Consider the following 17,117-nt stretch of genomic DNA (forward strand, 5'->3'; position numbering starts at 1 on the left):
CAAGTCTGACAGACAGAAGTTTGAAAATTCTTTGAAAAAACTTTCAACCACAGTAATAGTTCTGATGCTAAAAGGAGAGAACCCATTCCTTCTCTTTACCTTACAGTCATACCATGTATTTCTGCAGCTCATCTCTAGTCATCCCTAGTGCCCACTGCTGTGTAAGCAACGAATGTTAAACTACACAGTTACCCAAGGCATCTTTCAAGAGGTCAATTTGTGTCAACTGTAAAAGTGTGATCATCATAGTATGTTACACAGTTGGCTAATCCCAGGTGAAGGCTGATCACAAGAATGATAGAAAGGATGAGAAAAAAAAATACTTAAAAAGTATACTGAGAATTTGTTGTATGTGCCTATAATGCCTGTAACATTCACTGGAGTGTCAACAAAGAAAATATGCTCTTGTGAAAATACAGTATAGTCAAATACATTAAGCTACCTTATAGGAAGAAAAGAAGGCAAACTGCCCCTTGGCTGCAGCTGTAATAACCTAGATGACCAAACAAATGAAACAGAGTATTTTTTAAAAGCAGATGTACAAATCCAGGAAGCCCAGGTACTCTTTATAAATCTACATGTATTTCAAGGAAACTCTGCATCAAGGAAGGCTCAACATTAACAGAAACAGAATATATATTTGCAAGACTTCAAGTTTGGTAAGCATAACAGTAATAATCTACAACTTGGAATGCCTGCAAACCTAGTAAAATTTAACCAAAGCATTACAATCACACATCCTGAAATCTTTGAAACTACTTTCACTTCTACTCAAAAAGGTTTTAACCTATATAGTAAGTATTATTACAGAAATGGTAGGTCAGGATTCATTCTGCAAATCAAATCTATTGAGAGCAAAGTACATCCTTATTTCAACACCCTCCCTGGTTTCAGAAACATCAGCAGGAAGAAAAATAATAACATATAAAAAAATTAAGACATGTATAAAACCCTTTATTAACAGTTAATGCATACTGAACATAAAGCATAACAGCAACGGCATGAAAAAAGACCAATTTCAGACTTATGGATACAATAAGAAAAATAGGAGGTTCACAAAACATCCAAGTCAACAGAAGCAAGCGTGCACACTACCATCTTTAGTAGCACAGAAGTTATTTGTATTTTAGTTGTAACTGACTTCATCTTAACATTTATTGATTTTATCTGTATTTTTCTAGGAAAAAAGAGCTATTCAAAACAGAACAGAAACTACATCAAAAGCAGCTATAACTGACAGAACTAAGTTTAAACTAAATAAAAATTACAGTTCTATAAAAAAAATTATTTTTCTGACATTGACTATAAAATAATAGGCCTAAAGTAGAAGCCTTTGAATATCTGTGCACCAGGTAAATTTCTCTCTGGAGTGTGATGTACAAATTATAGTCAGCCTGATTTAGTATTTTCACTGCAGAGGCTGTTAGTTGCTCAACCATAAAGGTTTAGCACAATAAATGGTAGATTTTACAACACTCCATATAACCTAAGACATTTCATCACACTTAAAAATGTAGTAAGTGCAATCTTTAAAAAAAATGCAGTTTAAAACTTGCTATTAATATATTTAGTCTATACATTATTTGAAATGTTAAGGGGTGTGGCATAAGATGACAAAATATAATGAAGCATTCACCTCAAAGTAAATGTTTTATAGTCACTTTCACAATTTCTGTACATTAATGTACAGTGAACTGATGGACTGCTATGTACCACTTAGACACAGGAAATTATCTGTGATCAGTAATAATTCTAAGTTACTAGTTTAAGACTATAATTTTTCCTAAGAAGCAAGTAATTCTGAAAATACACAAGCTCTTCCATCATTAAGAAATTTAAAGGGAAACCATAGAGAGCAACAGATCTTCACTTCATCCTCACCCTGTTCAACCCTTCTTTAACAAGTGGCTGTAACCTAAGCTATGCACTTGGAGATTTCACAAAGGGGTTTCCGTAGCCCAGTGTCACTGTTGCTCCATATGTCTTACAAGCTCTAGAGCAGATTTCCACCACACCCCGCAACCCCTCTTTTAAATGAGCAACAATACCTGCTTGGAATAAATGCATTTTGCTTGCCCAACCTTTACATAACTGCAAATAAAATATGGAACAACCACATGCAAACATACAGCCACAGGAATTAAAAAACTTCTAAGAAAAGGCAGCTAAAAAGTAGGTGCTAGAAAGCATTATTAATATCTCAAGCCACCTTAAAGTAACACAAACAAGCAACAAACTCTCCTTTGATCAAGCACAATGGTTTTAAAGACTGAGGTAAAACAGTGTACCTCAGAAAAAAAAAAAATGTCAACCCTCCCCCCCCCAAGAAGAACTCCAAGCAAACCAACAAACCAAATACCATCCCAGCTTTTCATCCATTCCAAGAACATTGCTGAAATGTTCCTTTGTTGAATAGCCTTTATTAAGAGACCCTTTGTTAATAGTGATCCTTTGTTGGATTCAAAAGCCCTGTTTCCATTTTGCTTCATAAAGTGGCAGAAGAATTTGGCAAAACTCTGCAAACAAACTTAACTCTGTCTCTTAACTTACTGGCAAGACCTTTAGCTATTGATGTCCAGTTTCTAGCATGCAAAACATAACTACACAGTGCAACTTAAAGTTTGTCCTTTGTACAAGAATGAGTTTTAGCAACACATACTAAAGGTGATATAAACATTCTTTTTGATACAGCAGCAAGAAAAATAATCAAGGCTTGATTTGTTTTATCATTAAAGTGAAACAAACTAAGGGAAAAAAGGTTTTATTCAATAAAACAGTTTTGATTCACTAAAGCAGCAGTCAACTAGACAGGAATTTAGAATGCATCTGCGAGTTCACAAATTAATCCCTTCATAGGATACTACTAAAATACACCTCCATTAATACTATCACAAAATAGTTGAAATGGCCACCAAGAAGGCTGTACACAGCCTGGGAGACGAGTAACTTTTAGCTGAATGCTGAAGGAACTTCCAGAACACATTTTAAAACACTCAAATAGAGATCCAGGAAAAAGAAAATAAATCAAATCATTACATGATGATGGTTGTATATTCTAAGGACTGGGAAAGCATCCACCAACAAAAACTGGACTAAAATAACCATCTGTACAACCAAGAAAAATGCTTTCTGCTGAAAGCTGTGAACATGCAAAAAGAAACACATTTTTCAAAGTTTATCTTGTAGAAGCTGTGATTTAGCGAGGATATAAAATCAATATTTTTCAACAGTTAAGTATTTCGACTTCTAGTGAGTTACTTGTGTCAAAGGGAAAGAAACATAAATAATAGACTGCACAGAACATGAACAGGACTTGCATACAAGTAACCCTAAAATGAAAACACTCCACAAGCTACATATAAAAAATACGAACCTTTCCTGAGCCTCTAACAAAAGGAGACAGTATTTTCCAATTTAACAAAAGCATTATAATTGAGGAAGCTTAGCAATGAAACATTTGAAAAGTAGTTTGGAACACATAAAAGGTTTCCTGTACTATTTCATTATTACGCATCGTAAACAATACTAAGACTGTAAACTAAAACATTCAGATATAGCAAAATCACAGAATTAAAACTGTATCTATTTATACCACTCCATTTGTAGCTGGGAGTGTCCTAACTTTATATCATGCAATGGTGGACTTTTTTTTTTATTCCTACATGATTCCTGAACATTCAATCACCCAATTTCTTCTAAGAGTAATGCTGAGGTGCTGTTTCTAAAGCTAACAAAAAACATTACATTCTATGAAGCTTCATTAAAGCTCTCTCTACCTTAAATATATGTAAGTTTAAGAGAAGACGATGACCTTCTTCTGTAGTAACACTCTTCACTTACTCCCCTTCCTTCTGCTCCCTCCTGAGTTCAGAGAATCATAGAATAGTTTGGGTTGGAAGGGACCTTAAAGATCACCTAGTTTCAACCTCCCAGACATAGGCAGGGACACCTTCCACTAAGCTAGGCTGCTTCAAGCCCCATCCAACCTGGCCTTGAACACTTCCAGTTCCACAACTTCCTGGGGCAACCTGTACCAGTGTCACACCCCCCTCACAGTAAAGAACATCTTTCTAATATTTTATCTAAATCTCCCCTCTTTCGTATTAAAGCCATTCCCCCTTGTCTTGTCACTACATGTTCTTGTAAAATGTTCCTCCTCCAGCTTTCTTGTAGGCCACATTTAGATACTGTTATGCTGCTCTAAGGTCTCCCCAGAGCCTTCTCCTCTCCAGGCTGAACAACACGAGCTCTCTCACCCCCTACTCATAGGAAAGGTACTCCAGCCCTACAAGCATCTTCGTGGCCCTCTGAACTTGCTACAGCTTGCTCCAACAGGCTCAAGTCCCTCTTGTGTTGGAGCCCCACAGTTGGATACAGTAGTCCAGGTGGGGTCTCATGAGAGCAGAGTAGAGGGGGAGAATCTCCTTCCTCAACCTGATCACACTCTTTTTGATGCAGTCCAGCGTACTGCTGGCTTTCTGGGCTGTGAGCACCTACTGCTGGCTAGCTGGTCTCACTGAAAGAGTTGCGGTCAACATCTGTTCTGTTTCTCATCAACCAACACCCCAAATCTTTCTCCTCAGGGCTGCTCTGGATCACTTCTCTGCCTAATCTGTATTTGTACTTGGGATTGCCCCAACCCACTTTGCTTTTTTGAACTTCATGAGGTTGCGTTGACCTAACTTTCAAGTGTGTCAAGGTCCCTCTAGATGGCATCCCTTCCCTCCTGCATATTGATAACACCACACAGCTTGGTATCATTGGCAAACTTGTCAAGGTTCAATCCCACTTGTCCATGTTGCCAACAAAGATGTTAAGCAGCACCAGTCTCAGTATCAAACTTTGAAGAACACCATTCATCACCAGTCTCCATTTGATATCAAACTGTTCACCACAACTCTCTGAATGAGTCCTGCAGCCAATTCTTTATCTACTGAGTGGTCCATCCATCAAATCTGTGTCTCTCCAGTGTAGAAACAAGGATGTCATGTGAGACAGAGTCAAAAGCTTCACACAAGCCTGGACAGATGATGTCAGTGGCTCTTCCTTCATTCACTAATGCTGTAGCCCCATCATAGAAGGTTATCAAGTTTGTCAGGCACAATTTGCCCTTGTGGAGCTATGTTGGCTGCACCCCATAACCCCTTTATTGTCCCTGTACCTCAGCGTAGTTTCCAGAAGGATTTGCTACATTATCTTGCCTGGCACCACCATAAGACTGACTAGCCTATAGGTCCCTGGGTCTTCCTTCATTCTATTTTTTAAAATGGGCATTATGCTTCTCCTTTTCCAGTCAGTGGGAACTTCACGGACTGCCATGACTGCTCAGATACGATGGATAGTGGCTTAGCCACTTCATCCTCCAGTTTCCCCAGAACCTGTGGATGCATCTCATCAGGTCCTTATGCACTCTTCAGGTTCCTTAGATACACCTGATCTTCTCCCACAACAGGTGTTTCTTCACTCTCCTCGTCCCTTCCTTTGCCTTCTGCAACTTGGGCAGTGTGCCTGGAGCACTTGCCATTGAAGACTGAGGCAAAAGTTGTCAAGTACATCAGTCTTTTCCACATCCTAGGTAACCAGCTCTCCCATTTCCTTCCAGAGAAGGCCCACATTTTCCTTAACCTTCCTTTTATCACCAATGTATCAGTAGAATCTTTTCTTATTGCCCTTGAATCTCTGGTCAGATTTAACTCTATCAGGGCTTTAGTTTTTCTAACCCTATCCCTAGTTGCTCTGACAATTTCTCTGTATTCTTTCTAGGCTACCTATCCTTGCTTCCATCCTCTGTAGGCTTTCTTTTTCTGATTTTGTCCAGGAGCTTATCTACCATACATACACTGTTTAGGATTCTCATTGTCTCACCCTTAAGTGCAAGTTTACCCCACCCCTCCATACATACATGAAAGAGAGTAACTTGCTTCACAGAACATTCTGCTCACATAGATGCCTAGCCAGACTCTCCTAACAAGCTGTTACAGCCAATACATTTTATTTGTCATATCGCAGAAGTATTAATTATAGCATAGGCTGTCACACCCAGTCGCATATTTATTTACATTCCCTGTCAGGTATACGTGTTCTCTAGAAAGTGCTTTGTCTAGACACGTTAGCAACCTCTTCCTGTTAGCTGCTGGCACACAGAGATATTTTTACAAAAATTTAAATCCTAATCCTATAGATGTAAACTGGTTTTGGATAGTTTAGCACCCTGAACTGACTAGGCATGGAGCCAGAGAAATACTAGTACAGCAGCAACTGGGGGGGGAGGTGGGAAGCCACCCACACCGTGAGAAACTGGGAGGTGAAGGTACAAACACACCAGTTTACACCTCCAGTTCAGGCTAAAGTTCTACAGGCAGCTGGATGCAGATGTAACTTTCACTCAGAGGAAGAGACCTCCTCTCCCCTGCCCTTGCTTCTCATCATCCCTGTGTCAGAAGCAAGAGAGGGTAGAAGGGGACCTCCCTTCTCCAGCACACAGCTGTAAGGCCAGCTCACTGCAATCTATGGAAACCTTAATGAGCCTAACAACATACAATTCTGAGAACTCTCTCTTCTCTCTTGGAGAAGACATTCAGAGCAGTCTTGAGGAGAAGGACTTGGGGGTGTTGGTCGATGAGAAAATGAACATGAGCCAGCTTCAGTGTGCGCTTGCAGCCCAGAAAGCCAACTGCATCCTGGGCTGCATCAAAAGCGTGACCAGCAGGTCAAAGGAGGGGATCCTGCCCCTCTACTCTGCTCTCATGAGAACTCACTTGGAGGACTTTGTGCAGTTCTGGTGTCCTCAACATAAAAAGGACATGGAACTGTTGGAACAAGTCCAGAGGAGGGCCATGAGGATGATCAGGGGACTGGAGAACCTCCCATATGAAGACAGGCTGAGAAAGTTGGGGCTGTTCAGCCTGGAGAAGAGAAGGCTGCATGGAGACCTCAGAGCAGCCTTCCAGTATCTGAAGGGGGACTATAAGGATGCTGGTAAGGGACTATTCATTAGGGATTGTACTGATAAGACATGAGGTAACGGGTTAAAACTTAAACAGGGGAGGTTTGATTGGATATAAGGAAGAAATTCTTTACTGTTAGGGTGGTGAGGCACTGGAATGGGCTGCCCAAGGAGGTGGTGAATGCTCCATCCCTGGCAGTGTTCAAGGCCAGTTTGGACAGAGCCTTGGGTGACATGGTTTAGAGTGAGGTGTCTCTGCCCATGGCAGGGGGGTTGGAACTAGATGACCTTAAGGTCCTTTCCAACCCTAACTATTCTATGATTCTGTGATTCTAACTGCCTTAAGTTTCTGTTAACACCAGAGGCTGTTGCCCTAAATAGTTCAAGGTATTGGAATCAGCTGTTCGAGATGTCTTACAGGATACTTTTAGAAATCTGAGCATAACTTGCTAACTCTACTTAATGCTAACTTTCTGACAGAAGTAAGCCTTTATGTTCATCTCCTCAGATGGAAATAGCACATTATGTGGATAACAGAAGTTTTTCCAGATTGTATTATGCCAGTACCATTTCATTATATGATCCACCTCCTACTGACATTCAGTCACTAATCCCACCTTTACTGATTTTGTGTGCAGTTGCTGAACTTCCAAGAATTCTTGCCGATAGCACGCTAAGTCAGTTACACTCATCCTTCAGCACCTGCTTTCATTGCCTCTGAAATCCTTCTGACTTCTCATCTCCATTCAAAGAAACCCACGCTCCCATCTTAACACCTCCCCAACTCCCAGTAGTAGTTTCTGAATTTTAATCTAGATCTCCTCGCCTTTCTTCACTCTCTGTCTAGACCCTTGCTTCCCTCTACCTCAAAGCATCTTTTTCCCTAAATTGAAATGATCTAGCAGAGGACAGAGACTGTACTCTTAGACAAAGCACCTGAAAACAGCACAACCCACAGCCACCTACAGATGTAATGCTGTAAACTTGCTTGGATAAATCCTAGAACACACTGCTCAGTGCAGAAAACTGTGGAATTAAGCTTCCTAATTCTTAAACATCCTATTAAACATCTTTCATCAGTCTGTATTTATCATGTTTGGTTTGTTTCAGTGTCCTCTCACCCCCACCCCAAAAAAAAACCAGCTCTTAGTTTGTTTTCCTTGGCAGAAAGGTCAAGTTACTACCTCAAAAGTGTCCTCCACAGCACTGCCAAAACTGGCTGACTAGCTTGGATCACACATACTAGCAAAGCAACTACCTCTGGGACAAAACAGCTCTGCTCTGCAGTGCACTGTCATCCCATTTACTCTAAGGCATCTTGGAGATCTGTAGGACATTACTGTACTGCACCATTGGACAAGCCCTGTGTCATTACAGAAGGAGTCACAACACAGTAATGCACATAATGGATATGATCTATCTCACTGTAGTATGCTAAAGGCAACAAGACATTGCAGTGCTCACTGCTGAACAGCCAAATAGTGAAATCCAAAGGTAAAAAGAAAACTCTAACCTACTTACTTTGTTAAAGACTAAAGATATTCAATAAAATTAAGATTTTGCAAATTAGTATTTAAAATTCACTCCTTATCTCACTGCAGAAAGCAAAACTCACAAAAACATACATTAGTTCTCTTAAGTTCTGAAGTTTAAAACCATTTATTATGACTAAGGAAATTATCAACTGCTTTTAATCTTCATGGATTAACTAACTACTGGTACAAAGGAAGTATTCAAACTGTGTAGAATCAAAAACCATAGAGACTATTATGGCGAAGATAAACTAAATAATGCAATAATGACAAATCCATGAACCTACAACTTATCTGGCCCATGCAAAGTACATATGGGAACCATTAAATTCTGAAAAATCTAATCTCGCAGTTCCATACTTTAAATCATGAAAATAAACTCTGAAACATAAACCGCAAGCAAGGAGGAATGAGACACATTAATTCTTCATCACTGCAACACAAATTCTAGTTCAATTCCTTAAACTTAGCATTAACTTTTAGATTTGACATACAGCAAAGGATTAATCTATTCCTGAATTTTCTCAACAAGGTAAAAGACATACACAAAATCTGATAGACTGACTAGGTGTACTAGAATACAAGCCTACCAGAAAAGAAATATCACTAATAACTTTTAGGAGTCAGATGCCACTGGTAAAAACGCAACTACAAGTAGCTGTGATTACTAAATGGTGGACAAGTACTTGTGAATTACTAAATGGTGGACAATTCTAAAGTTCTATCTCTGTACTACCATGTGTCCATAAACCAAAATATATTTTGCATAGTCTGTGTATCCACTGACCAAAGAAAATTAAAGTTTTAATGGGAATTATTAGCATTTCTGTCTTCAAAAAAAATGTTATCCTTGCTCAAGCTATTAGTACTGGGCATTTATAAAAATCTAAGCTAGAATATTTTAACAAAAAGGCACCAGCTGCCAAGAATACCTTCAGATTAATAATGGAAATATACCTGAAGAGGCAAACTGCTGCATTTACTACGCCTACTTCCTGTTTGTCAACATTTTGGGAAAGGACACTTTTCCAAACACATAATAGAGAAAGGCTGGTATAAGAAAAACAAAGGAAATTAAAACGGTTTAGCAAAGCATTAGATTATACCCCAGAAAAACACTATTATAAATCATAAATATAAATCACTACGTAATAGTAGTTTTCTACTTCAAGTTTTCTTACAGTTTTAAAACTTGAAGACTTGAAGAGTTCCTTTTATATAAGAAGGAAAAAAATTATGTAGTGACACAAAATACATGTAATTGCAATGTAATCATAACGTAACCACAGACTGTGATACAAGTTATTTCTTGCAATACCAGTGATCTTTTGCTATGAAACTTCGGAATTTAGGAACTTGTGTTATAAATGGAAAGGCTGTGTAGATATCCAGAAGTCCTTTCACTGCATGCCTTTCAGCTGCTCAAATCCCATGACATTTTAGGATGTTTCTCAACAGCAATCCAGTTAAGTATGTATTGGAACAGTTCTGATCACAAATCCTGGCTGATGGCTTAGAAATTCTAACACTTCAAAGTGCAAACACTTATATGTTCCTGTCAGGATACATAGGTAAGTAAAGTTGTTTGCAGACCAGTATGGATCCAAACTCAGAAGTAGAATTCTTTACTGAATAAATATGCTTTTCCTCTGTTTAATTAGATTCCTTTTCCTATAGCATAACCTATGTATAACAGGAAACAAAAATTCTCATCAAGTAACAAGGATTACAATTTCATGGGTTTGTCTTCAGTAGGATTAGACATTCTCTTCCAAAGAATGAAGTAATGGCTAATATCCAATAGGTTATGACATCATCATTAGAGATTACCTCAAGAAACACAACAGCAATTAATACCTTATCTCAGACTGCTATTACAAGAGTATAGGGCACTCCTTACTTAAATGTGAATCATGGCAATGACTTCAATTATCTACTGAAATACAGAGCATGTCAAAGTACTGAGTTACATTCAAGCAGTTATGTTATCTTCACACCAAAAGCATCTCACCTGGCTAGTTAAACTACAAAGTTCAATGCCATCTATGATTTTCATGTAGATACACCCTTCATTTGCATCCCAATCAGTTTTTATTATATATGGCTTGAAAAAGGCCCTTTGCTTAGCTATAACTATACTTGAATTCACCTTGGAATTTGACCAGAATCTCGGTAAAGCACCAGTTAATTCCACCTTGATTCTAAAACAATTTTAATTTATAGTACTGTCAAAATCCAAACATTACATATTCTCCCATAAATATCTCTAATACTTTTCTTCCAGTATTTGCTTTCCTTCCTCAATCATGAAACAAACTCTTTTTGTCTCTTACCAAGTGAAATCAAGCTTAGATTTATTTTTTTTATGAATTGTAACTAAAGATTCTAAATAGTACTGACTTAAATTATTAGTACAATAAAATGTTTTCTGGCAAACAAAGGCCAAGACATTTCATAAATGAAGTGACTTTGTCCAACTTATCAGTATCACTGTTAACCACTAACTACAATGGGTGCAAGAATGAAAGAACCTTGCCAGCATTCTAAGACACTATTAGTTTATTCTCATTTCCACTACTTATTTCCTTCCTTTTTTGAGACTTTTGTCCTCAAAAGGACAATTAAACTGGGAAAAAAAAATAAAAAATTGAAATGCTAAATGCACCATAGCTGATCTACTGAAAGTCCCAGAATTTGACCAGGGGATAAGAATGGAATCAGGATTTCTAAAATTAATATAAACACTTGAGTCATTCCTAGCTTCCTTGAAAACCAAGATGTCATGTAAAACTATATACGCGCTCATATTTAAAACAGGTTTGCACAAAATAAGAGTCAACATAAAAAGAAGTTAGCTGAATTAAAAGCCGATCTACACCACAGTGATCTATTTTCAACTACTTATCTCTGCAGTGATCCACTAATCCAAAAAGCTATAATAGAACTCCTACTTATCTTAATAGAAGAATCCCACGAGAATCAAGATTCAAGATAACTCAGGGCACTCTGACTCTAATCAGCCAGCCTTTCACTATCCAATTGTTTCAATTCTAAGTATCAGCTGGGGAGGGGGGAGGAAGGGGGTATTTTTTTGGCAAAAGATTAGATAACAATTAACCCAGCCACTACTAATCAACATGTTAGTGAAATGGCACCTAGCAATACATCCCATAAATCACCTGAACTTTCTAACCAGGTTAACATGGATTCAGTAAAAACTCTCTCAATGATACGGAAAGTAATGCCTCCAGAATCAACAACTTGAAAGATCCTGAACAATAACAGTTACTGTGTTCACTCTTAGAAAAAGCTGAAGCATTGGTTTAGTAGTCTTTGCCTTATATTTAAGGAAAATTTCAAAGCCTGTGTTCTTAATAAATTGTATCAGCTTATGATGATATCTGAATCACAGTTATGATACCAGAAGTAACAATGAAAATTATCACATTGGTTATTGCTATGTTTAGTAAAAAGTTTAAAAGGGAGAAATAAATATTTTGGAAGCTATAAGCTTCAAAGCTCAATTAAAGTAGAAAGCAACTAATTAGTGTATGTAGATACGCTCCAGGTACACTCTAGATAATGGACTATCAAAATCAAGATGAAAGATGAACCATTCTTCCAAATTCTTTTGTCACTGCAGTTTTGAACAAAGGCCCATACACGGTAAGGCTGCAGTGTGTGATATCTTTTTGTCATCAGAGCTCCAAGTTTTCTGAACCAAAAGATCCCAAAGTCAAGTTCAGCATAATAACCATACTAACATTCACTATTATCAAAATTATAATGGATAATACTATATTTTAACAGCTGTTCAGCTGCAAAGCATTTGAGCCTAACAAAGACTGAAATACGTTTGTTGACCAGTCATCAACACCTACTTTTTGCTTTCTTTTCTATTTCACATATGAGTATTTCTGGTCCCTTCTCACAGGTGACATTGAACTATCTTCTGAACCCTTGCAGTGTGCTAAGTGAGAACACAACTACTTTAGCCTTAATCACCTTCCCTTTTTTGGCCTTCCCTTTTCTCTTATGTCCAGATCCATCCATCTGCCACTGACTGGATCCTCAAAGTCACGAAGACTTACTGAAGTAAGCCCCTCGGTGCTTCAATGCTGTCTTAATTTCACAAAAGCAGTAGTCAGACTTGTTCTCATGACAGAACTACAGTCATACTGTACTTACTGGTAGATCTTTCAAACCTGTAATTTCTAGTTAAGTAGATGCATATCTTAAACTAGACCCCATAATTCCGTTTCTTTGCATCGATTTTCTGGAGTACTACTTGGCTGCTCGAGTCTTTCCATGGTAGTACAAGCACTTTAAGACTCTAAAAGAACAGACAGGGCTCCACTTCCAGGACCATCAACCAATGAAATCCAGTACTGCTGATGTCAGGGGGGTTGGACACCTTTAAAGTTGCCTTCCAGCCCAAACCATTCCATGATTCTATGAACAACTTCTTTGTTAGAGTGACCAGTTAATGTCTCCACAAGAAAAACAACTTGCAAATAACTTTTTTACATGTGCACACTCATGTCTAAGTAAATAGCAAAATATTTCTTACTTTGGAATAAGCTGCATATCCTGTTTGAAACTTGTTATTCAAATGGATGAGCTAGGATTGCCTCCACATAAAAAGAGCACACCTACTGCTACATGGAAGTAAACTGAGCTTTCTTCCAAAGAAAGAAAACAAATCCCTTTGGCTGGTTTTACTGCGAAGTGCAACAAACAAGTTGCTGTTCGCTACAGCGAAACTTCAGGCCCACCTAGCCGACAGCAGACTGAGCAGCTCGTACTCCCTATTAGCACTCAGTTGTTAGAACTACGTCAAAGCACGGTACTCTCAATCCCCATTTCTCCTGATAAATTAAAAATAATAATTTAGGGAAGTTTAAAACAACCAACAACCCCTCCCACACAATAAACAAATAAAACTGTGGAGTTAATTACTTTTAATAAAGAAACAGCTAAGCCTTCGGATCAGCCCGAACCCTTTGATGGAGAGCAACCCCAAGAGGGAAGGAGCAAGGTGGACGGATGCTGCTCCCGCCGAGCCGAACACCCTGCCCCGCCGGTGAGCAACGGGATGCGCTCCCCAGATCACCATCCCGGGAAAGTAAGAGAAAACATTAAAAGTGTAGGGGGAAAAACAAACAAACAAAACCAACCCAAACCCAAACACTCCTGGGGCTTTCCACAGCAGCAGAGGGGGCAACCACGCTTCCACACCCCCTGGCTGACCCCACTCTACCTCAGACCAGCACTCCCTCCCACCTCCCTACCCCATCCACGTCCGAGCGAGGCCGCTCGCCCCCCACCCGGAATCGGTACTCACAGGGTGACCGTCCGGTTAGGCAGCGTCTCGGGAGGCAGAACCCGAGCAAGCTCCAGGTTGCTGCAAACTACCTTCACCTCCACCGGGGCACCGGCCGCCGCCGCTTTACCTGCGCTCTTGGGACGACCATCGTACTTGCAGCCTGGGGGCAGCGCGGCACTGCCACCGCCCCCCAGTGCCGTCAGGAGAAGGAGCGCGGGCAGGAGCTCGGCCGGGCGACGGCGACGGCGGCGCGGTGGGCGACAGAGAATGCGGCGGCCGGGCGGCAGCATGGCGGGGCCGTGCAGGGCCCTGCTCCGCTACTCCGGCGGACGGCGGGGACGGACGGGGTCAGCCGGGCCGGGGGGGAGAGCGGCGAGCAGAGGCAGAAGCCGCGGTTCGCCCTGGCCTAGCTCCACGGAGGCGGCACCGGACGCGTCCGCACCACTACCGCCATGTGGTGCCGCGGGGCCGGTGGGTTGCGGGCGGGAGCCGTGACCACTACAACCGCCCTCCTCTTTGTGTGGGACCGAGCGGGCTCCGTGCAGCTGCAGCAGCGCCGCCTTCCGCCGGTGCTGGAGCCCCGCGGCAGCTAACACGCCCGGCGGGCCTCGGTTCTACTGCGCAAGCGCCGCGCTGGTCGCCTCTGCTGCCGCTGCGAGCACGCTTCCGTGTCGGGGGTCGGGGGTTGTGTTGCAGCTCTCCTGCGCCGCGCCCCAGCGGAGGGACTGAGGTTTTCTAAGGCAGCCTGCCACTTCTCGATGGGGAGCCCTTGGTCTGTTCCAGTCGCCCCTCCCTGCAAGGGCTATTGGCAGCGCCAGGCCTGGTCTGGGTCCGCTCTGAGTCCCACCGCTCCCTGCAGCGGCGCCACCGCGAGCTGTCGAGGCCTTCCTGCCCCTTCCTCCTCGGCCGGCAGCTCCGTGCCCGAGCAGTTGCCGGTTCCCCGATGACCGATATCTTTGGGCCCTGCTTCTTCAGCTCTGTCCCGTCGCAGTAACAGGGTGGCGCAGTTTGCTTCTGCTTCCATAGCTTACCTATTTTACCCAGTTCCAAACCCGTGGATTTAACTGGAGGAGCTCTTGTTCACGCTTTCATAGAGGAAGGATCATCTCCTGGTTAGAGGCTGAATGACTTTGAAGACTCTTGAACACCAAGTATCTTGTGCTTGTAAGACATTTGTCCTCAAATCATCCCTGTAAAATGAGGTAACCTTTTACTCTCACTTGGCAGCTGAAGAGCCAAAGGATGGAAAAATATAAAACTGAAATGTAAAAAAAAAAAAAAAGAAGCCCACAAAACAAAAAACCAACCTAAACCCCACCCTTCCTACAATGTGCCTTTTCATTTCATGCTTGGGGCTGCTTTTCTTGGTGTAATTAGGTCATGTTCTCACATTTCTCTTCAGCCAGGCACAAATGCCTTTTTGCCAATGACAGCTGAAATTCTCAATATGTTCTTTGCCCCCGGTAGGTGTGAGGATAATAAAGTAACTGTTACCTGACTCGCAATCAAATTACAAGAACTGGCAGTACCTACTTTAAAATTTTAGGCAAGACTTCACAGAACCCATAGGAAGTTCTGGTCCCTAACCAAGAGCTCACAATGCCCCATTCTTGCAGAAGAGCACTGGCAAATAACATCCTGCAAAATACCTGTTATTACACAGCAGTGCAATTTTAGGCATTGGCAAAAACAGCTGCCAAAATCAGTCTTACGGAGTCATTAACCTAAGGTATCCTTGGGTAATACTGAACATTCGGGTTGTGACCCAGTTTTAAATGTAACCTAATGAAAGATGCTGGCAAGCAACAGGAATTGTGGACTGGGGCAAGTGAAACAAGGTTAGAGTAATAACTTCACAATTATTGGGAGATGTTGTGGATACCCTTTGCCCATTATCATGTTTTCTCTCCCCGATTGTATGGCCTCTTACAAATGAGGATGGAACCTGTCCCACGTACTGAAATTGTTGACCAGAATGCAAAGAGGACACAGGTCCTTCAAGTCTAATATTAGGTTTGCTTGCCACTGAGTCACACAGCAGGACCAACCTGATCTGAGAGAGATGTAAGGCTGCTGCTACACTTGAACTAAATTAGGTCAGGACACAAAATACAAAGTTAACAATTCTTTTGTGCTCCTGTGCTGCTGTTGTGCCAGCTGCAAAAAAAAAGAGAGCTAGTTAGCATAAGTTCACCAGTTGATTCTTCCATGTAGGGCTTTGTTTTAAGCAAATTCAAGCTGCAGAGTGAATTTGTATTAGATCAGTGCTTGGTAGCATGGAGCCCCATCATTTTTAATCTGGCACCAGGAGTTTTAAAGCCAGAATGACAATATCAAACAAGAGCCTAAGATACTTTTCCCCTCAGAATTAGTGCTGGGTTAAACAATTTTTCTTTTTGCTGCTTTCGTCTCATAACCTTCAGCTACATCAATAACATGACCCAATTCACTGCACAGCTTCCTAAAACTTTTGTGCTGGGTTAGGGATTAACATGAAGATAGTGCATACAAGCTGCCTCTTCTGGCACTGGAGCTGGTTTGTGAGTTTAAACCATTGATCCCACCAGAATTTTGGCTTGGCATCACTACAGCTTCAGCATAGCTAACCAAGATGGCACTTCAGTGCTACTGGTGGAAACATTCCCAAGTTTTTCTGAAGCTATTTGGTTCTCTCACATTTGTGGCAATGTGTATGTTTTGACACCATTAGTGTCCAGTTGTATCAGTGAGATGACCCCATAGTCACATCACCTAAAGATGATGATGGAAGTGGTGAACTGTTGCTTCTGGTGACTGTGATCATATTAACTCTTGATTTTCCCATAATAGTGGTGAGACACATTTCTTGCCACTGGTTTTCATCTTAATGTCATGTCCAGTTCTTTTCAAGTGTGTTACTTGCCCTTGGTGTTTCTGAAAATCACCTGCTCTGCTCTTTCCACTCCACTGAGACCACCCCTACTCAGATCTCTAACTGGGGATCACAGTTGCAACTCTCCTACAATTTTAAATGATGCCTCTAAACTGCCACTATGGAAACCTGGAAGTGTTGTTCTCTGCTGTTTTGTGTTGTCTTAGTTTGTCTGCTTCTGCAGTGAATCTGACTCCAGGGCATATTGTTCCTCACCTATCTTCAAAAAGTTTGAAGGCTTCAAGCAAAAGGCTGTTTTTGAAGGCTTGTGCTTTTACCTTCATCTTTCTTCTTTCATGCAAATCACTGCAACTTCCATTCTGTGCCAAAGATTTGAAAATGTATTCTCTTACATTGACTCAGGAAAGCTCTTAATCCAAAACATATGTCCCACAGCAGTCA

At 41.0% G+C, this 17,117-nt stretch overlaps 1 protein-coding gene across 3 annotated transcripts in view; it reads right to left on the minus strand.

Moving 5' to 3' along the window:
• Positions 1-14,443, minus strand: part of ADGRA3 (adhesion G protein-coupled receptor A3) — a 55,899-nt gene extending 41,456 nt beyond the window's left edge. The window contains exon 1 of one of the 3 annotated variants that reach the window (XM_034064655.1): positions 13,823-14,443. In XM_034064655.1, the coding sequence (XP_033920546.1) occupies positions 13,823-14,094 (272 nt within the window). In that variant the 5' untranslated portion in view covers positions 14,095-14,443. The remainder of the gene's footprint in view (positions 1-13,822) is intronic. The other 2 variants (XM_034064656.1, XM_005148550.3) reach the window with 2 other exon arrangements.
• Between the last annotated feature and the right edge of the window lie 2,674 nt (positions 14,444-17,117).

This window comes from Melopsittacus undulatus, chromosome 7 (assembly GCF_012275295.1).
Source record: "Melopsittacus undulatus isolate bMelUnd1 chromosome 7, bMelUnd1.mat.Z, whole genome shotgun sequence".
NCBI classification, from domain to species: Eukaryota; Metazoa; Chordata; class Aves; order Psittaciformes; family Psittaculidae; genus Melopsittacus; species Melopsittacus undulatus.